General features: G+C 45.3%; 1 protein-coding gene across 1 annotated transcript in view; it reads left to right on the top strand.

The window, feature by feature from the left end:
* Positions 1-22,337, top strand: part of CHRNA7 (cholinergic receptor nicotinic alpha 7 subunit) — a 583,962-nt gene extending 561,625 nt beyond the window's left edge. Inside the window, exons 9-10 of the mRNA XM_086959023.1 lie at positions 2,371-2,480; positions 21,614-22,337. Coding sequence (XP_086815149.1) covers positions 2,371-2,480; positions 21,614-22,123 — 620 coding nt within the window. The 3' untranslated portion in view covers positions 22,124-22,337. The remainder of the gene's footprint in view (positions 1-2,370; positions 2,481-21,613) is intronic.
* The last annotated feature ends 646 nt before the right edge of the window (positions 22,338-22,983 follow it).

Here is a 22,983-nt window from a genome sequence, read left to right as displayed (position 1 = left end):
TGAAGGGTTCCAGAGCTTTGGTCCCGTTGGGTAAGTGAGACAACAAGCTGAGTGTTGTCAGCGTAGCTCACTATTTTTATCCCAAATGGAGCAACCATCTCCTCCAGTGGGGACATGTACATGTTGAATAAGGTAGGGCTCAGTGAGGAGCCCTGCGGTACACCACAATGGAGGGGGATCAGACTAGATCGTGTATTTCCTTCCCAGACTTGGTAAGTCCGATTGTCAAGGAAGGAAGTTAACCATGCCAATGCCATGCCTGAGACTCCGATGTTAGATAGGCGCTGAATTAAAATACGGTGGTTAACCGTATCGAAGGCTGCACTCAGATCCAGGAGGATCACCGCCACTGATCCTTCTGAGTACAGAATGCACCTCGCCTCTTCCACAACTGCAATCAGGGCCGTTTCTGTTCCCTGACCAGGTCGGAAGCCCGTCTAAGAGCTCCAAAGTAGCTCGTTAGATTCCAGAAAAGAGGATAATTGCTGATTCACCATCTTCTCCGCAATCTTACTAAGTCCTGGTAACAGTGATATGGGTCTGAAATTGGCCAGTTCTGTGGGATCCATCTGATGTTTTTTTAGTAGAGCTTTTACAATCGCGCCTTTCCAGCTGGGGGGAAAAGTACCTTGACATAGAGAGGCATTAATTAGACCAGTTGAAGGAGGTGATATGGTAGCAGAAACCTGTTTAGGAATGTACATAGTTGCGGGATCACTCGGCGATCTGCTTTTCATAGCTAGTAGGCTTTTTTCCACATCTTCCACTGCAACTGGAGCAAAGGTATTCATCTGTGGACCATGTGCATGACAGTTATTACTCAGGTCTGGAGTATCCCCTAATTGCGGCAAAGTTTTTAAAATGTTCTGAATTTTAGAATCAAAGAACACCGCAAGCTGATTACATTTCACTCCCGAAATGTCTGGGGCCAAAGGGGGGTCAGGGATCTTTAATAATTCCTTAATGATCTGGAAAGTTTCTCTCGATGAGTTGGAAGATGTCCTAATTCTCTCTTCAAAGAATGCACTCTATTTTGTCCTGAGGATCATTGAAATGTAAGTTCAAATCTCCCAGCACCAGACAATTAGAGGCAGCCGAGGCCGATACCGTCACAGTTTCCAGTAGCGAGCTGACAAATTGCTTTGAGCAGCCCAGTGGGTGATATACCAACAGGCCTGTTATGGAAGTGGTGGGAGATATTTGTATTGCGAAGTGCGCGCTTTCGCTATTAGAAATGCCAATATCCGTCATCTTGCAGGTAAGGTGTTTTCTGTAGAGTATGGCTAATCCACCCCCTCTACCAATGGGCCTATTTTGAGATTGAATAAGATACCCTGTGGGGAGCGCCTTAACTATATCTGCCTCTGAATTAGAGGTGAGCCATGTCTCTGTCAGGAACAATATATCTAGATTACTGTCCTGGATCAAGAAGTTGATCTCTACCGAATGTTTGGGTAAAGACCTACAGTTCAGTAAGGCCATACGAAGGTGGATCTTAATTGGAGTCCCCTGCATTTTTGTTTGTTGGGATGAACTGCAAAGGTTACAAGGCGTGTAAGTATTATCTAGTATGTGCAGGGCGTGAAATGTTGGATGTTTAGTAGGTCTTAACTGTAAAAGGGCCTTACGCGTATAACTAATGGGGTGAGCTGCCAAATCGGGCAGAGTTACTGGCCCTCGGCCCGTGAGGGCGCGGACGGGCGCATACAGGCTTGCCTCTGGCGCGCCTCCGGCGAGCCCACTGCGCTAACGGGACGTGGCGTGCATTTAATGGTGCCTAGCCCTAATCGGCCGCAGCACTAGTGCGCTCACCTCCCCCTCCCCAATCAGGTTCTTAATTTATCCAGAAATGTTTCCATCACTAGTGTTATTTTTTTTATCTTAGTTGTGTAAATGAGTGTTTCTCTTTAAAAAAGAGTTCTATTCAGCGTGGAAAGTTCCACTTTTAGCAAAAAGGGTGCTCAATTGTTTCCTCAGGTTAGGATCAGGTAACTCGTCTCACTTTTCCAACGTTAAACAGGAGTGATTGTAAAAACTAGGGCAGTTCTGATGCTTCCGTTTTTCGAATAATCAAATATGTTTTGGGAGTGCTCTCTTTTCAGACTTTCCACCATCATCGGAATTACATCTTGTGTAATGATTCGTTAATTGTCATTATCATTATTCAACAAAATATTAATGTATTCTGAATAGCGGGTAAATGTTTGGAATCTTAGCCTCAGAAGATGCATTTAACAACAGAATGTAAAAATTTAACTATAGAACTGTTTGCAATATCAGCTGAAATGGGCAGCCTGCTTAGGTGTGTTGAAAATGAACTGCAATCACCAAGAGGTAAATGTGCGCTCACACAGGTATTTTTCATTGCAGCCCAATATTTTGCTAGCACAATGATCATCGTCGGTCTCTCCGTGGTTGTCACAGTTATTGTTTTACAATATCATCACCATGATCCAGATGGAGGGAAAATGCCAAACTGGGTATGTTTTGATTATTTTGTAATGCTGAATAACCGCATGCATGTATTTATTTGTATACTTGCTATTTCCATTTGCAAAGTTGATTATTGAAAATACGGGCATGTAAACCCAATTGGTTTGCATTGTAACTAAAAGTGCCTTGATACTTCCACCTATGCAGAATTCATCCGACGTGAATGCACTTAGTCACCCATGTTTGCATCCATGCACCTATTCATCCACCCATTGACTCAGTCTTGAATTAACATACTCATCCATTCACAGTACAATATACACAAACTCAGCAATCAATGGAGAGGCACTGTCAGTTATCAGTCAGACTTATTGGAGTTGATGCTACTTTGTGAGAGGTGCAAGAGTGATTCCAGTACTCTGTGACTGCTAGTCTCTGAGAGGTGTGGGTACAGCAGCCCATATTGTGACTACTAGTCTCTTGGGGGTATGAGTGTTCTACCAGTAGTCTGTGCCTGTTTGTTTGTAAGGTGAGGGAAGGTGCTCCTCGTAGTAGGTTGTGACTACTAGTCTTTGAGGGGTTTAAGAGTGCTGTCAGTAGGGTGAGATTGCTAATGTGTGAGTGATGTGACATTAATTGCATCTCCAGAAGTGAATTTCAAGTGGGGGCACACATTGGACCAGTGTGGACATCTAGAAAGATCCATCGTAAATAGTGTATGTGTGTATATATATATATATATAGTGTATGTGTGTGTATATATATATATATATATATATATATATATATATATATATATATATATATATATATATATATATATATATATATATATATATATATATATATATATATATATATCACAAATCCTGTGATGAGGCTCCTCGTTCACTCCACGCGGGCTCAAAAAACAGGACACAGACCCAATCTCTTCAGTGCCTCAAATCTTTATTTTGGCCAGATGTCTGAGACGCGTTTCGCAGCGCGAACGCCGCTTGTTCACTCGACAATCTCATATGAGCGCGAAGGCTTATTTAAAGTGACAGTGCTATGTGATGCTGTGACCACGTGATTACTTCAGTCATAGACATGAAAGAAATACCTAATAACAGCGTAATACTCGTAAAATACATTTCTTTACATTACTTTTGATTTGCATTGGTGAATGTGTTGTGATTAATACATGTAAAATACATTAGTACACATTTTGTTTAGCTAAAGTCTAAAATTGATCATACTATAAAATATTGTATTATACTGTTTGTCCTGATCATGTTAAATTTATGTAAAATACATTGGTCCATGACCTTTCACCTTGCCCGTATTGTTTCTGTTACTTATGCATTCTTTTTATCATGCTACTCGACAATGAAAAAGTTTTGTTAAAGTGCTTAGTGATAAGTGATAAGTGCTTACACTTATTTAAAAACAAAGTTGTCCATTATCTTGCTCTTATTTTGCAACTTTTCTTATATATGTTCACTTTACCATTTTTTATGTACCAGTTCAACTAATTTTCCATATTCATTCCCAGATTTTATTTCATATTGCACATCTTTTGTATACCCATGTCGCATCTTGTTTTTTGTATTTTTGTCAGACTACATATACATGTCATGCTCGTGATCTCATTAGTCATATTTCATGTTGTATTGCTTAAACTTTCTGCACAATTATAATGTCTATGTCACTCTCTTTAATCTTGTGTTTGTAATATCCCTCAATTTTAATGCTCATTATTGATAAAATATTGATTAAAAAATGCTGATCAAACATTTCTAAAATATTTACACCATCCTGAATAATTCATATATGTACACCATATTTACAATATACACACTTTGATAAATCCTAGGTGTTGTATCTAAATTAATGTATTATTTATTGTTAATATTATAGGAGCATGGGATCTAATTTTTGACTTTGTCTTCTTCTGTGACATACATTTTAGTTATTATTAACATGGGTTTTCTAAGCCAAACACGTGTACATATCCTCCGTAAGATTCAATCCATGGGGGTGTTTCGAATCCAACAGAAGAATGTACCGTGTTTCTAGTTTACGTAGCTTGTTTTCACGGTCCCCACCCCTCCTATTAGGGGAAATTGCATCTATCAGGTAGAACGTTAATCCTTTGTTATTGGATGCATGATGTGTTCTAAAATGCCGAGCCACTGGATACGTGTTGTCCATATTGGTTATGGCTCTTAGATGTTGCAGTATACGTACATGGGCCTGTAGTTTGCTAGATCCCACATAGTTCAATCCACATGGACAAGTTAGTACGTATACTGTATACTCAGTTTTGCAATTTAACATTTTATTGATCGCATGGGGTTTGGTTTTAAAGGGACTCAGGAACGTTTTTGTATTTACCCCATGTGTGCAGGCTTTGCAACTAGAACATCGTTTAAACCCTTTCAAATTTTGGTACCAGGAGGGTTTGCCGATAATTTCCGGGTCTGACACCACCAGTGCATCCCTCATTGATGGACTTCTGCTGTAGGTAATGGACACCCTCTGCGGTAGCAGGGGTCCTAGAACTGGATCACTTAAAACTGTGGGCCATGTATCTTGGATAATTTTCTGTATGGTTTTGTGTTGTCTACTATATCCTACCACCATGCGAAAATTATCAACTTCCAGATCCCCTTGGCTTGGTTGTGAGCTCCCTGTTCTCTGATCAGACTTTTTAAGGGTTTTACCAGCCAACAGAAAATCTCTCTCCATTAAGTTGGTTTTTGCTATGGCCTGATTTATAGTTTTCTGAGAGTATCCCCTGGCTAGGAATCTTTCTTTACTCTCCTGTTGGGCTGACTCTAAATCTTTTTGAGTACTGCAGATCCTTTTTATCCTTAGCATTTCGCCGTAAGGAATACTTCTCACTAAGTGGTGGGGATGTGCACTGGAGGCGTGCAGTAGGGAGTTCCCTGCCGTTTTCTTTCTATGTACTTTAGTTTGTAAGGTGTTTTCTGTTACAAACACTTCCGTATCTAAGAAACTCACTCTCTTTTCACTGATTTCTGCCGTGAATTTTAAATTAAGCTGATTATCGTTTAATTCATCCAAAAATGTTTCTGCGTCTCCTTTGGTGCCATGCCAGACTACAAATAAGTCGTCTATAAACCTTAGCCATATTTTGACCTTTGTTTTTACAGTGTCAGCATGCGTTACCCCAAGGACCAGTTCCTCCCATTTGCCCATGTGTAGGCATGAATAGCTTGGGGAGAAACTGGTATATATACACACACATACACTATTTACGATGGATCTTTCTAGATGTCCACACTGGTCCAATGTGTGCCCCCACTTGAAATTCACTTCTGGAGATGCAATTAATATATATATGTATAATTATATATATATATATATATGTATATTTATATATTAATTAATATATATATAAATATATACACATATGTGTGTGTTGTAAGTGTAAGTACATTTAGAACATTTAGTATATTTTCCTAAATGTTTCAATCTGCCTTTGTACAACACAAACAGTATAATTAGCCTTGATTAATACTGATATCCTCAAACTAAACACAATATTTGGTTTAAGAATCCTATTTCTTATCCGAATCTATAGGTAGTTGATCTTCCTTGACTAGGCTGTATGGCCATTTGATAGATTTTAAATTGACTTTCAATGAGCAGGTCAATGTGGTCTCGCAGAGATGTTGATACTGTCATACACAGTTCAGATGCTTTATGCACTCTTTCTCACAGCTGGTCACTGCAGTTGATGCATTTATCTTAAATAGATTAGACTAACATATTGGCATTTTAATTTTGAGTTAAGACAGTGCACCTCTTTTTAGGTCTCGCCTGAGACAGCGCTTGGGATGTCTCTTCGAGACATTTAGTAAGTGGCTTTTAAAAGTCAAGTCAAGTCAAGTCATAACATTTATATAGCGCACTACATACCCAGAGGGTTTCAAGGCGCTTAGGAAGGGGAGGTGGATTATTTGTCAAATATCCACGTTTTAAGCTGCTTTCTGAACGCTAGGTGATTCTGGGTGAGGCGAAGGTAAGCGGGGAGTGAGTTCCATGTTTTGGCAGCCAGGTATGAGAAGGATCTGCCTCCCATGGTGGTCTTGTTGATGCGAGGTACAGTGGCGAAGGCTTGGCTGGAAGAGCGAAGTTGGCGGGAGGGGGTGTAGAAGGATAGTCGAGAGTTGAGGCAATCTGGTCCGATGTCGGTGTGCGTGGGTAAGCAGTCGGAAAGTGATCCTCTTATTGACGGGTAGCCAGTGGAGGTCTTTAAGGTGACCAGTGATGTGTTCGTTGCGTGGGATGTCTAATATGAGCCTGGCTGAGGCGTTTTGGATTCGTTGTAGTTTCTTCTGGAGTTTAGCGGTGGTACCTGCGTAGAGGGTGTTTCCGTAGTCCAGTCGGCTCGTGACTAGAGCGTGGGTGACTGTTTTCCTTGTTTCGGAGGGGATCCAGCGAAATGTTTTTCTGAGCATGCGAAGAATGTTAAAGCAGGAAGAGGATACGGCGCTGACTTGTCTGTTCATTGAGAGTGAAGAATCCAGGATGACGCCAAGGTTCCGTGCGTGGTCTGTCGGGATGGGTGCATTTCCGAGGGCTTCCGGCCACCAGGAGTCGTCCCATGCAGAGGGGGATTTACCTAAGATGAGGACTTCTGTTTTGTCTGAGTTCAGTTTCAGACGGCTTTGTTTCATCCATTCGGCGACTTCTTTCATTCCTTCGTGTAGGTTAGTTTTAGCGGTGCTGGGGTCCTTGGTGAGAGATAGGATCAGTTGAGTGTCATCCGCGTAAGAGATGATGTTGAGGTTGTGTTGGCGGGCGATGGCCGCGAGGGGGCTCATGTATACGTTGAAGAGGGTGGGACTGAGTGAGGATCCTTGTGGTACGCCGCAGATGATTTCAGAGGCCTCGGACTTGAATGGTGGGAGGCGGACTCTCTGGGTTCTTCCGGTGAGGAACGAGGTGATCCATTCTAGTGCCTTTCCTTGGATTCCGATGTTTCTGAGGCGTTGTAAAAGGGTGCTGTGGCAGACTGTGTCGAAGGCTGCAGAGAGGTCGAGGAGGATGAGGGCGACTGTGTCTCCATTGTCCAGTAGAGTTCGAATGTCGTCTGTTGCTGCGATGAGGGCGGTCTCAGTGCTGTGTTTGGCTCGGAAGCCAGATTGTGAGGGGTCGAGTGATTTGTTGGCTTCGAGGAAGGCGGCGAGCTGGTTGTTGACAGCTTTCTCGATGACTTTGGCCGGGAATGGAAGAAGCGAGATGGGGCGGTAGTTTTTGAGTTCGGTGGGGTCTGCTGTTGGTTTTTTCAGAAGGGCGGTGAGTTCAGCGTGTTTCCAATCTTCTGGGAAGGTAGCGGAGTTGAAGGAGCAGTTGATGACGTCTCGGAGGTGCGGAGCTATGACGGAGTCTGCTTTGTTGAAGATGTGGTGGGGGCATGGGTCTGTGGGGGATCCAGAGTGGATGGAATTCATCAGGCGGATGGTGTCCTCAGTGGAGATTGGGTTCCAGGCGTTAAGGGTGTTAACGGGATGGAAGGTGGTCAGCTGATGGTAGGGTGGGTTGGCTTCCGGGTTGGTTGTCAAAGCTGTTGTGGATGTCAGCAATCTTGTTGTGGAAAAAAGAGGCTAGGGAATCGCAGAGGGTTTGAGAGGGGGTGATGTCGTTGGAGTTGGCCGAGGGGTTGGAAAATTCCTTGACGATGTTGAAAAGTTCCTTGCTGTTGTGGGCGTTGTTGTCAAGTCGATCTTTGAATGCTGTTTTCTTGGCTTTTCGGATCAGTTGGTGGTGAGTACGGATGGCGCTTTTGAAGGCGTCCTTGTTGCTGGTGGATGGGTCTTTTTTCCAGGCCTTTTCAAGGGAGCGGCACAGTTTCTTGGATTTCTTGAGGTCGTCGTTGAACCATGAGGCCTTCTTGATGCCAAGTTTGTGTTGACGTTTTTTCAGTGGTGCTAAGGTGTCGGCGGTGTTGGATAACCAAAGGGTGAGGTTGGAGGCGGCTTCGTTGGCGTTAGAAGAGAGGGCTGGGGAGGTTTGAAGGAGTGATGTGGAGATCTGCTCTGTGGTGATTTTGTTCCAGTTTCTTTGTAGAGTTGGTTGGAGGTGGATGATGGGTTTCGGCTTGTTGTAGGTGAAGTGAACGCAGCTGTGGTCAGTCCAGAGGAGATCCGTAGTGTGGCTGAAGGAGACATGGTTTCTGGAGGTGAAGATGGGGTCGAGAGTGTGACCTGCGATGTGGGTGGGGAAGTGACCAGTTGTTTAAGTCCGAGGTTGGCGAGGTTGTCTAAGAGGGTGGCGGTGTTGCGGTCGTTGATCTTTTCAAGGTGGAAGTTGAGGTCTAAACCACACACAGTAAAGGGGACCCACGGGCAATTTAGTGACCAGCTCTGAGTACATGCCCACCTAACATTAATCACAAAAGGGTACCAGAGGGTCAAAAAGTAAGACAGGCTGATTAACAGAGACAGAGACGGTGTAGCGCTCCCACTAGCCATATAACTGTGAAAGGAACAATGGAAAACATGCCAGATCAAGAACAGTGTCTGGTCTCTGGCTCCCATCAGTCACCACTCGGAACCGCCCTTCATCATTTGGGGCTCCGAGGACCAGCACTATACTGGATCTTGGTTTCACAACAGAAAGGAATGAACCTTCCTGTTGGTAAGTAAGTGTTGGTGTAATGGTAAAGACCATATGTGTTGGTGAAGTAACTGACAGGGATAAAAAGTGTAGTGTGCAGTGCAAGGAAAACCAGGAAGGGTAGGGAGGAGTGGATAAAATTGGTTAAAAGGAGCAAAAAGATAGTTTAATAGGGTGTAGCTCCTAACAACAATATTAAAAGATAGCCAAGACAGGGTAAAGCTATGACCTGTCTAGTGGTGTAACGTGGTCGACATGTTTCAGCAAATATTGGCCAATAGCCTTGCTTTCTTCAGGACAACAAATATACGGCTACTGCAAACAAAACACCAAGTGTGACAGATAAGTGAAAAATAATTAAAAAGAAGGAACGAAACAGAAAAGTCACCTGGACCTCCAGGTGTGTCTGTTCCGAATCTTCTCACTTGATCAGCAATGGGCTGGTCAGTAAGAAGTGTATACCTCACCTCGCCTGGCTACGGCTCAGGACTGGTGAAGCACCGCTCTATCCGTCGGTACTTCCTAGCGGCATCTGTGCCGTCTGGGGAGGGAAGTTGAGGTCTCCCAGAAGGATGTAGTCTTTGGAGGGGAGCGCGTGTGGGGTGATGAAGTCCGTGATGTCTTCACTGAATTTTGCGCGTGGTCCTGGTGGTCTGTAGAGGAGGGTGCCTCTGAGTGTGGTCTTGGGGTCGATGTGGATCTGGAAGTGAAGGTGTTCGGAGTTAGCGAGGTTGGCGTCGGAGCTGGTTGAGATGCGGATGGATTTCTTATGGACGATAGCGATTCCACCTCCTGTATGGTCGGTGCGGTCCTTGCGTGTGATCTTATAGTCATCAGGGATAGCGATGGCGATGTCAGGGGCGGAGGAAGCGTTCATCCATGTTTCCGTTAGGAAGGCGACGTCAGGAGAGATGGTATCTAGTAGGTTCCAAAGGTCAATGGCGTGCCTGTGGACCGAGCGGGTGTTGAGAAGGATGCATTCTAGGTGGTTGGGGTCGGGAATCTGTGGTGTGGTCGTAGTGGAGATGTTGTCGGTGCCGCTAAATTTGCAGGAGAAGCAGGAGAACGGTCCATGGGTGCGTCCAGGAGCGGCTTGGACGCAGTTGGGGGCGCGACCGGGGTTAAGGGCTAGGAGGGTGGCGGCATCGTAGGTAACGCGGGGGGGGCTGGGCAGCGCGAGGGGCAGGGGGTCTGGCGCTGGGCGCGGTCCAGGCGCGGACGGGCGTAGACGGGCTTACCTTTGGCGCACCTTCGGCGTGTCCGTAGCGCGTGGACGCTGCGCGTTGGTACATCTGACATAAATGGAGAGTGGAGGGGGCGGAGCGTGGGAGGGTCAGGTGGGAGGCGGGGTCTGGGAGGAGGAGACACGGGTGGAACTACAAGCAAAACCAAATGGCCGCCCAGAAAGGAATCGAAAGTGGGGCACAGCCGGAGCTTCAGTCCAAGACACAGGCACAGAGTTAATGAACAAATGAATGCACGCTACGCTGATAAAAACATATGCCACTACATACAGATCAATGCAGTGCGAGCGCAGACAATAACAAGCGCTCGGCGTTATGCAAATTCTTAGGCAGGCAGTGCGAGTAGAAACGATACCCAGCGCAGTCAAGTGGTCTATGCGCTCTCGCAGGGCGGCAGTCAGCAGGACAATGCAGGCAGCAGGCAAGGCAGGCAGCGAGCACAAGGCTTCTGTGGAGCAAGAGCTGGGGGAGCGACCGTGGTGGAGGGAGTCCAGACGGTCACAGGGAAAGAGAGGACGGGGCTACTGTTGTGTATCAGTGTGTGGGAGGGTCAGGTGCCACCAGAGGCTTTTGCTGGCCTCCAGCTTGCGTTCACGAGCACGTGCACGTGCACAGCTGCCATCTGTGTTTTTATTGCTTTAATCAGGCTCCTCAGTTTGCACTACCCCTCCCTCCTGGTGTTTCTTATCGCTGTGAATCATGCTCCTCTGCTCGCACTCCCACCTCCCTTCTCCCCCTCCCTCTTCGTCAGTTTCATTTGTGTCTCCTATCGCTGTGAATGCTCCTCTGCTCACACTCACCCTCCCTTTCCCCCTCCCTCTTCGGATATTCTGTCTGAACTCATTCTTCGCCCATACTAGATTTTATGAAGTTACTGGTTCCCAGCCAGTAATTTCATTGTTTTCTTCTGAATTTTGGAGGTTCTCGCATTTGGAAGTGGTTTAGAAACGGAGCTTCTTGAAATTACGTTCCTGCGTGACCTGTCACAACATTAGGGCTCTAGAAGACACTGTAAAAGACCACAAGTACTCGAGCTTGTCCGTCTGCTCTGACGTAGCCTGTCTGCAGCTGGGTAGCTTATGACCCTATTTCATAGCACACCCACTGAAAGGCTCTTAACAGGGAGGTTTATACTTGTGCTATTTTGACATTTTTTGATAAATTGCTCTGTGTTCTGCTTAGAGTTGCCCCCTGGTTTTGTCCTCTCCTATTTTACTAGCAAGCTTGAATTCGAGTGTGTGAGCTGCTTCACCAAAAGTTTGCATGAAACTAAACAGACCTGATCTGCCAAAACTGCCCAGGCCACAAGGTGTAAATATTCATGATGGAAATGCTCTTCAAAGGACTGTTTAGTTTTGGGTGTCTTGCGGGAGTACCATGGCACAGCTCTTTGCTTGGGTACCGGATTCAGTGGAAGGCCAGAGCTTCATTTATGGAGCGTGGCCAGCTATATGCATACTACTCTGCAGCAGAAACCTGGAGTAAATCCGTACCTGTCAGCGTGAGATTGCCAAACACCTAAGGCACTCGTTTGGATTCTCGTTGACTTCAGTTACGGGAATTCTGCACTAGAAAATGACACTGGAGCGAGGTGGAATTCTTGGAATGAAACATTAACGCACTTTTCAGGTCCACGTTTCCGCACTGATTTCAGCAGTTTTCCCTCCACATTTCGTGCTATTTTCTGCTGACATATTCAATTACGATTTACCTGGTGAAATGTGTCTGTAGTAAACTTTGGAATCCCAATTTGGGAAGACACTCCCATTTCTATCCATCTTTCACCGGAGGGTTCCTTTAATTCGGATTCGGGTTAGACCACATCGTCCCTTGCACGATGAAAAGATGATTTTGGATTGAGGACTGTCATATTTATATGTGATACGTGCTGTTATATAGTGTAATACACCTGGTGCTTTGCTACAGTGGAAGTTATGATGTTTGTAGCTTTATGTTAGATATGCCAGTAGCAGGTTCAAGTCTTGGCGTCGGCTCAACAACCTGTGATTCTAGGCAAATTACATAATCTCCCCGCAACTACCAACAAACATTGGCATAGCCAATAGATCTCGCCTTTGGGACCTTACAAGTGTTTAGCCATGCAACACTTGATGTTGTTGCACCAAGGATATTGTGCTGGATAACTAAACACTTATGAGGTCCCAAAGACGAGACCTATTGGCTATGCCAATGCTTGTTCCTAATGCCACCAAGCACCACTTATGCCAGTGTACAAAGTCTTTTCCCCCTCCTCTAGATCACAGATATTCACCCTTTTCTCAAGGAATCTGCCTCCAGCCTCACATGAACTGTTCTTCGTCTGTTTTGAGCAATTGCTTTCCTCCAAAGACCATGTTCTCAGTGCTCCAATCCCGACGCAATTTCAGCTCACCTGCCTGAACACACATGTGCAACAAAGGACTCTGAATGCAGATGGTGCATGTGAGGTACAGTGTTCCTGATGTTGGTCACCTCCAGGGACGTCCACTGTATTGTGCACGAGGTGAAGAGCATGTACCTGTGTATATACTGAAAAGCCTGATACTCACATATCATATAAACCATCAAAGTTCAGCATATACACCACCCACAACAACTGATGTTGCCACTTTGCCTTCATGGAGAGGTGTCAGCTCTAGGGGAGGCCCAGCAATGGTCTAAACAATACATAATGCAATTACTGCTGATGCTGAAGGAAAGAGCACATCACGGTGGCCAGCCATTTGTTTGTTGCTGCCACGTGCATTGTCCACCAGCCTACTCCACATGCTGCATCATTACACTTTGATGCAGGAGTGGGTATTCCGTGGTGCATTATCCTTTTTTGTACCAGACCGGCTTGAACTGGCACACACAGCATGATGCACTATTGCTGTTGTTTCAGTGGTGACTTCCTATGCAGCTCTTAAAGCGTGAGGTGTAAAAGCAGGGGATGCTGTTGGAGATGGATATTAGCTGGGATGGCTTCTTCTTCGGTTGTGGGCAATAGCAATGTGCCTCTATTGCAGTTGTTGTGGGATTGTGAGAACTAGTTCTGCACATCCAAAGGCAATCAGGGGTAACTGGACTTCAATTGAGGCAGTAGGAACTTATTATCTTAATTATACTGGAGCCACTTTACTGTTGAATACAAATTGAAAATTATGTATACCCAATTAGCCAATTAGCATGTAAAGCCCATTCTTGTATTGTAAGTTACAGAGTTCACAATGTCAAACTGTTTCCTACTGCAGATGTCATATACTTCATAGTGAAAGCATTTTGCTATTGTGTTTATCGTAAAATTCACAATATAAAACCCATTTTAGGCTGTGCACAATGTAAAACCTCTTCCTTAAGTATTTTTCAAAGTATTCACGATGTAAAACTCATTCCTGTAAAATGTGAGTTTACAATGTATAACTCCTTCCTACTGTATTTGTCAAGGCATTATATTATTCAAAGCCCCCTCCCACTGAAGTTTACCCAGGATCTACTTAAATAATGTTTCTTAAAATGTGCTGCCCAATACATGGCTATAAAGTAGCAGATCAACAAAAGACAGAGCCAACGCCGCTCTCTCTTTACTGTTTTTTTCTTCTTTTTGTGATGACATGAGCAGAGAGAGAGAGAGAGAATGAGAGTGTGACAAACGTGAATTGACCGATTTGTACTTTCCAAATATAAACTCTTCAGGTTGCTCTTTAGATAACTATATTGTAAAGAATACTGCATTCATAATAAGTTTCCTTAATGTGCAAATATTAGACTTTAAATGTCCTGTCTCACTGACTGTATAATGCCCTGAGGACTATGTCATAAAACTTTTGAAAGCATATTACTAATACTCCGAGGCACATCTACTTGGACAGCATCTGAAATGACAGCGGTTAATAATTTTGCCTTTTCTGCTCGTTTTTCTGCCCTCTATTTTGCCTTTTATGCACATTTATCCTGCCCTCCATTTTGTCTTTTTTACTCATTTGTCTGCCCTCTGTTTTGCTCTCTTTGCTCTGTTTTACCTTTTCTGCAAATTTTTCTTCCTTCAGTTTTGCCTTTTCCACTCGTTTTTCTGCCCTCTATTTTGCCTTTAATGCACATTTTTCTGCCCTTCATTTTACCTTACTGCTAATTTTTCTGGCCTCTGTTTTGCCCTCTTCACTCTGTTTTGCCCTTTCTGCGATTTTTTTTTACCTCTGTTTTGCCCTTTCTGCTCGTTTTTCCTCCCCCTGTTTGCCTTTCCTGCTTGTTTTTCAGTCCTCTGTTTTACCCTCTTGGTCTCTGTTTGACCTATAATAGCTTGTTTTTATGCCCTCTGTTTTGCCTTTTCTCCTCATTTTCCTGCCCTCTGTTTTGCCTTTTCCTACTCATTCCTTTCCTCAGCTTGCCGTTTCTTTCCTCCCTCCATTTCCCTCATCCCTCCACCCAGCGCATCACCCTCCCGCAGGACTTACTTAGTGGAGGCAGCAGAGCGACCCTATTGAGCAGGTACTCATGCCAGCTTCCCATGCAACAGTTCTCCTGTCCAGCTTGCACGCAGTCCACGGCCTTCTGCTCCATGTGTGCTTGCTGCTCTCTGTTTGTGCCTCCTTTGCTCATTTCTTACTCTGTTCTGCTTTTTCTGCTCATTTTTCTGCCCACTGTTTTATCTTTTTATTGTTGTTTTTCTGTCCTCTGCTTCACCTTTTCTGCTTGTTTTTCAGACATCTGTTTAGCCTTTTCAGCTCTTTTTTCTGCCCTCTTTTGCCTATTCTGCTAATTTTTCTGCCCTGTTTTGCCTTTTTCTGCTCATTTATTGGCCCCAGTTTTGCCTTTTTCTGGTCGTTTTTCTGCCCTCTGTTTTGCCTTTCTTTTGATTTCTGTGCTCGTTGTTCTGTTTTACTTCCTTCTACTCTGTTTTGCCTTTTCTTCACATTTTCTGCTCTCTGTGTTGCTTTTTCTGCTTGTTTTTCTGCCTTCTGTTTTGCCTTTTCAGCCCACTCGTTTCTCTGCCCTCTGGTTTGCCTTTTTCTGCTTGTATCTTCCCTCTTCCTACCGTTTCCTCAAGACCTGGCTTATCAACTGAGCCCTCGCACCACACTTCCCAAACAGTGTCGCTCTTTACAACTGCTGATTTATTTATTGAACAATTACAGTGAACATTAGAATCAGGCTGCACTATAAAATGAGCATGCAAAGATAAGAACAGTTTCCTGACTGCAAGTATTAACCAGAGTAGGTGCACCACAATTTTACAGATTGAAAAACACCTTATAGGAATTTCCTCTGGGCTGCTTTTTCATTACTGGGCACTATCTCAGATCACATAATGAGTCTTGTGAGTCACCGAGTCACAAGCCTTTCTTGACACTGTTCACCACTCCAATCTCCCTACAACAATTGCAAATTTTCTATCAAAGACAGATGTAATTTTTTCTTGTATATAGGCTCCCTCTTTTGTCTTTGATACTCCTACCGTATATTGTGCCGATGTAATAGGGAGATAACTAGAACAGATTTCATTACTGATCAGGTGATGGATGCTGCTTCCTTGATGTGATTCAGTTACTTTTATATATACAAAACCCTAAATGTGCAGACAAAATTTATATATAAAACACCACATGTCCAAAAAGTTGGCGGACGGGCAGGAATCACTAAATAGTGTAAAACCCTGAATTGCCCAATCTGCAATCAGGATCTGTAAAGAAACTATTTCAACTAAGTTGAAAACCTACACAGCAATGAATGATAGACTTCATCTCAGTATTGGGATCAGCAACAGATGAGACTGGATGCAAGCTCCTGAGGGCTTGGGTGGGAAGTGAGAGCCCCCATGCTTTATCCCAAATCACCCTGGGTACATTATTACAGATCCCCTAGGATCCCTTCTGCCCTTAATGCAAATCAAAATCTACCGAAGTACCTAGGGTCTCCTGAGTTGGCGAGAGAGCTTCTGGCAGCTGTTGCCTTACCTCGCCATGATCTACGGTAGGACCTCACGACTGCGGGCACTGCTGCTTCGACTACAACACTGAAATAACCTGCACATACAGCAACCACTACCACTCTGACCACCCCAGAACATCTGCACTTTTCCTGCTCAATCCACGATTACTCTGCAAACATAAGACTGACACCTTGGACAACTTTACCTTCTTACCACCAACATCATCTTCCTCATCAAGACCTGGCTCAACCCACATCTGCACCTGACATTCCCTCAGTAATGTCTGACAGCTACAAGATAACACACAGAGACTGCTTCAATCATAATGAAGGTGGAATGGCATCTACCACAGGAAACCGTCCACTGTTTCATAACCACAGACGAAGTAACCTTGATCATGGAACATCTCAACGCCCAACTCCACACTGATGGCAAATCCACCATAAGAGGCACCCTCACCTACAGACCTCCAGAACCTATCCTCGACGCCATTTCCAATTCTTCACTCTCTACTGACTCCAAGCACTACATCTTCCTCCGGGACCTTAATTTCCACCTTGATGATCTGGATGACACCAACCCTGTCAACCTTCTCAAATACATGGAGACCCTCGGCCTCACTAGACTAATCACCAGCCCACCACATATGACAGAACACACTCGAACCCATCTTCATGGCAAGAGACAGAGGTAAGTACATCCACATCACCAAACTCACATGGACAGATCACGCCATCATCCACTCCACCATCAAAGGTCCCCCCAGCACCACCACCAAACTGCCCAACACCTCTCACCAAAGCTGGCGCAATGTATCAGAGATCCATTGAACTGATGTCTTCAACCCCTCTTGTCCGGACACCTCAACCAACCTAGAACAGGCTGTCAAGAATTTCTCTGCCTGGATCATTGAATGGACAGACATACTTGCCCCCATCAAGTCCACATTACCCAGGAGACCCTCCAAACATTCCAGCTGGTACACCACGGACCTGAGAACTTCAAAACGCAACTGCAAGTTACTTAAAAGAAGGTGGCACATCAGCAAGGACACCAAAGACTAAACATCCTTCAAAAAATCGGTCAACCAACTCCTGAAAAAGATGAAATGGAGTACCCTTGCCAACCGTATCGAGGCCAGTTCTAATCTCAGTATCAATCAATCAAGCAATCATTCAATCAATCAATTAGTAATTGTTAAGCGTGGCTACTCACTCGTGAGGGTCTCAAAACACTAGGGGGGTGGGGGTGGCAGGTACTGCTAGGCGCTGAGGTTCAGTCGAAGAGCCAGGCCTTGAGATCCTTCCTGAGTTGGGTCAGCTATGGGGATAGCCTGAGGTGGAGAGCAATGGTGTTCCAGGCTTTGGAGGTGAGGTGAGAAAAGGATCTTCCTCCAGTCCTGGTCTTGCGGATCCATGTATCGGTGGCAAGGGCCAGTTCAGCGGAGCAGAGGTGTCTGGTAGGTTCGTGGAATGAGAGCCGGTGGTTCAGGTATGCTGGTCCGGTGTCATGGAGGGATTTTTAGGCGTGTGTGAGGAGTTTGAACATGACTCTTTTGTTGACTGGGAGGCCGTGGAGTTCTCACAGGTGTTCAGAGATGTGGCTGCAGTGGAGGATGTTGAGGACCAGCCTGACTGCGATATTCTGAAAATTCTGTAGTTTCTTGGGGAGTTTCTAGGGAACGCGTACGTAGAGTGCGTTGCTGTAGTCAAGTCTGCTGCTAATGAGTGCCTGGATGACCATCTTTCTGGTCTCATTGGGGATACATCTGAAGGTCTTTTGAAGCAGGCAAAGTGTGTGAAAGCATGATGAGGAAACGGCATTGAACTGGCAGTTCATCATGAGCGAGGAATCCAGTATGATGCTACGGTCTCATGAATGGTCCGTGGATGTGTGGGGGTTCCCAACTAGGCCACTAGGAGTCTTTTCTAGATGGAGGTGTTGGGCTCCAGGATGAGGACTTCAGTCTTGTCCGAGTTGAGCTTGAGGCAGTTGTATCTCATCCAGGTGGCGACAACCCTCATCCCATCATGGAAGTTGTTTCTGGCGATTGTGGGCTCCACAGATGCAAAACCTGACTACCTGCTTACCACCTGAGACTAAGCCTGGGCGAAGCACTACGCTACACTCGCGGAGTTTGCAAAGTTTGCGCAACTTCGCACTACGCGAGCTGCACGTAGCACAGTGCGAACACGCGTAGTGCAGCGTAGCGTAGTGCAGCGCTAATTTTTTGCTTGTTCGAGGTCCTGAACGTCATGTTCGTGACCGCGAGCAAGCAAAATGACATCCGGGCGAGATTCTCAACGCGGGGAGGTAAGGTTTCTCATTGTGAGTGGTTGCGCATGCTCGCGACCGCTCTCAATAAGAAACTACCAGTTCCCGTTGAGAAAGCTGCAGCTCGAGTAATAATCTACTCGAGCAGCAGAAAACTACAGCTCGCACTGTGCAAGATGCCATTTTCAATGATTGCACAGTGCCGGATGCTTGTCCGCACTGTGCAATCATTGAAAACACATCTTTCACAGTGCAAACATGCTACTACGCAGCTCACATAGTGCTACGTGAAGTTCGCGTAGTGCGAAGTGCACTTCGCGTAGCTTCGCGTAGCGCTACTTCGCGAACTACGCCCACCCAGCTCACCATGCAAAATACCATGGCCATTATGAACTCTGCCCACACAGGAGCGCCTGTGGACCACTGTCCCCATCATATTTTCAACCTGGGAAGCAAGTTGATTGGTAACAAACTCACCGCCATTTTCAATGCATCCATCACCACAGCCACTTTCCCATAGGAATGGAAACACGCAGAAGCCAAACCTGCTCTCAAGGAACTGTCCACCGACCCCAGTGACCTGAGGCACTTCCATCCCATCTATCATGTGTTTTCAGAGTTCAAATGAATGTTTTAAGACAGTTCAGCTTAATGTTTTAATCCTTTAGACAGGAATAGTGTATGGAGTTCCCAGTACATATATCATCTGGTAATTAAGCAGAGCGTTTGTGGTGCAAACACGCTAATGCCTGTTGTCAGTGCTGCTTGTTGCAGAAATGCCTGGCTTAATTGGGTGAGGGAACAGACTCCACCAAAATATCAATGCAGGTGAGAAACTGACTTCTCCAAAGTATTGATTATTGATGTGGGCATGGGACAGACTTCTCCAAACTGAAGTGGGTGAGGGAACAGGAATTACCGAAAGCCGCTTCTCAAGACGCCGTGGTTCGGATAAGGATTGCAAGCAGTATTTGTATAGAATATAGAAGTCATGCCTGTCACACTTGTGCTGCTGGCGTCAACGGCGGCGGGCTCTACCTATGCCCAACATGGTATTGTAGTGCATCATGAGACGCAGAAGCACCGTTGGGACCCCGACAGACCTTACATTTCCAGACCTCAGAAACAGGTCGGCTGGGATCTTTCAGGAAGTGTAATTTCTGCAGTTTTTGTGTTTCTGGAACTTAACAGGAGGTCAGTCAACTGAGCCTTTGAGTGCAATTCTTTGTCTTGGGTAAAGGTGGGAACAGGTCCAGCCCTTATGGTTCTCCTCACAGGTCTTACCATCTACTGCAGTTCTTCCTCTGTCTTCCACAGGTCCAGTAGTGTTCTGAAGAGGGTATCCAGAGTTGCCACATTGATGCCTGGCCCAAGGCTGTGTGTAAGGTAGCTCTAAGCCCCTCCCTAAACAATAAGGAAAAAGGTGCCAGCGGTAACCCTACCCACTTTTGCAGCAAATACTGCATGCCCTAATGTAAATAATCCACAAGACCTTCACTGGCTCCCCGTCAACAAAAGAATCACCTTCCGCCTCCTCACCCACGCACACAAAGCCCTACACGACCAAGGCCCGAGCTACCTCAACAGCCGGATCAACTTCTACGCTCCCAAACGCCACCTCCGATCAGCCAACCACACCCTCGCCGCCGTCCCCCGCATCCGAAGAGCGACTACAGGAGGAAGGTCCTTCTCCTACCTGGCCGCCAAGACCTGGAACTCCCTCCCTCCCGACCTGCGCCTGACCCAAGACCACAAGACCACCTCTCCTTCAGGAAGAAGCTGAAGACCTGGCTGTTCGAGCAGTAGCGGCATCCCCCCCCCCCCCAGCGCCTTGAGACCCTATGGGTATGTAGCGCGCTCTATAAGTGTCACTGATTGATTGATTGATTGATAGTACCTTTCCTACCTAAAACCAAGATAGCAGAACTTTTTTCCCCGTGTGCACAGGTGCTGTGCTCACCCTAGAGGTATGGCTAGGGAAATGAACAACCCCCTTCTTCACGGTCATACAAAACTAGTTCTACAATCAACTTCTCTACCACTGAGTATGGTACCTGACTAGCTGGAAGACAAATGCCCAGACATTTGTATCATCTGGCTGTGAGAGTGTAAGCCTCTTTGATGTTAATAAAATTCCGGGGCATTGCCCGGATTGTAATCCTGTGAGAGGAATTAAACACCTCTCTACACCCAAGGCCTTTGTTTCAGCACTAGTAGCACATTCACAGCCCATCAAAGAGCTATTCAGCTCCGGGTGACAGTTGGAAGCTCATGCTTTAAAAACATATTTAGTACAAATCCAACTTTACCAATGAATTGGATTTGTAATCAATATTTTACAATCTCCAAGAATGTACTTTTTAGCTATTTCCAAGGCGGAGATTACATTATTGCATTTTAATATTAACTCCCAGTGGTTTCCTAAGGAACAGATAACCCTGTTAAAGAGAAAATGGCTTATGGGGCCTTGTCACTGTAAGGACATATTTTACATTAACTTTTTACTTGTCTTACTTTTAAATCCCATACAAGCTTTCCTATTAAGCATTAAGGCTTACTTAGGGTTGGCTTTTTAATATTTAGAGAAGGGTTTTGGCCCATCAAACAATGTTATTCTGACAGGTGAAATTTGCAGTTTAAACCTGCACAGTCAGGTTTCTGATAGCAGTCCTGCAGGCATAATTTACATTGTCACCTTAGTGGTGGCAAAATATGTGATTCAGTCCGCCAGTGCAATTTAACTTACATACCATATTCTAGGGACTCATAGGTAAGTTAAATATGCCAATTAGGAGTATAGCTAATTTCAAAATGTTTTAGAGCTGAGAGTACATGTATTTGGCCTGATTAGCACAATTTTACTGCAGAGGGTCAAAAACACAGCAGCATCTGTCAAAATATGAGGAGATCATGCAAAAATAGAACTTTTCTTACACTGCCTGTGTTTGCTAGGTAATTGGCAATTAAGGTGGATATCCATTTGAATGTGTACTTCTGTATACTATTCCTGATATGAGATATGACAAGATTTTGAGCTTATTATATTGTCATTGCTTCATTATTGGTTTTGGGTGTATGGACTAATCACTTTGCACTGTGCTGTGTTTGTGCTTTCTTTTTCCAGACACGAAATATCTTGCTGAATTGGTGCGCCTGGTTTCTGAGAATGAAAAGACCTGGAGAGAACAAAGTGCGCTCAGCCTGCCAACATTCTAAGCGCCGCTTTAGTACATCAAGTGTGGAGCTGAACACTGTGAGCGGAACACAGTCCAACAATGGCAACATGCTATACCTTGGATTTAAAGGCCTGGAGTGTACTCCCACCACAGACTCTGGAGTAATGTGTGGAAAGATGACCTGCTCTCCGTCCGAAGAAGACACCCTTCTTCACAACATGCACCACTCAGAGGGGGATCCAGATTTAGCAAAGATATTGAATGAAGTCCGATATATTGCGAACAGGTTCCGAAGCCAAGACGAAGATGAACTTATTTGCAATGAGTGGAAATTTGCAGCCTCTGTTGTAGACCGGTTATGCTTAGTGGCTTTCTCTGTCTTTACAATCATTTGTACAATTTCCATTTTAATGTCCGCGCCACATTTTGTAGAAGCTGTATCTAAAGATTTTGCTTGACTATGATTTACACAAAAACGAAGAAGGGGTCTTTAGAATGAATTCAGCAGTAAATGGATTCTGATTGAAAAGGCCTCCACCGGGTAAACTTACAGTATGAATACAATAATTGTGCACATTTGATCACAAAAGAGGAAAGTCTAAAAAAAAAGATGGTTTGCACTCAGATTTACGGAAAATGAATAGAGTGAGGTCCAACCTCCCCCAAAATCCCAAAATAAAAAGAATACACATTACCTCCCGTCCCTCCCTCGCCTTCCTTCCATACAATTGAGGCTCCGCCTCCCACCCAGACCCACCCCCAGCATAAAAACTCTGCCCGCCCCCTCCTCCACCTGTTTTTTTTGTCTCCCTAGTGGGACTTACCTTCAGTTCCTCCCTGTGGCGGTGCCGGGGAGTCTTCGTGCTGGTTCTCTGCGGCGACGGTGTCCTCTGCAGCGTTCTCCTGGCTGTGTCTCCTCTCCTCGTCTCCCTCGTGGTTGGGGGCGGAGCGGTGACTCGGGAAGCCGCAGCGTTGTTGGGCGGTCCTCCTGTGGCTGGGGCTGTGTTTCCGGGTCGGGCTGTCATGGATGCCTCCTCCCGGACTCCACTCTTCTGGAAGACCTGGTAGGACGGGTTTCTGCCCGTTTTTGTTTTTCTTTTTTGCATGAGGGTAGGGCCTGTTTTTGGCGGGTTTTCAGGCCGGGGCTGTCATTGGTTCCCGGTTGTGATTTTTCCCTTCATGTAGCAGCGTGGGGTTTTCTGCTCCTTTGTGCTTCTGCCATGGGTCGCAAGCAGGCGTTTAAGCGGAACCATGTGGTGTCTTCTTCCTCTTCCTCCTCGCCTGAGGTTTCTCCTGTTCCCTCCAAGCGCCCTCGGTG

Source organism: Lissotriton vulgaris, chromosome 2_1, assembly GCF_964263255.1.
Source record: "Lissotriton vulgaris chromosome 2_1, aLisVul1.2, whole genome shotgun sequence".
NCBI classification, from domain to species: Eukaryota; Metazoa; Chordata; class Amphibia; order Caudata; family Salamandridae; genus Lissotriton; species Lissotriton vulgaris.
The sequence above is the reverse complement of the archived record's forward strand: the minus strand, read 5'-3'. Positions and strand labels throughout refer to the sequence as shown.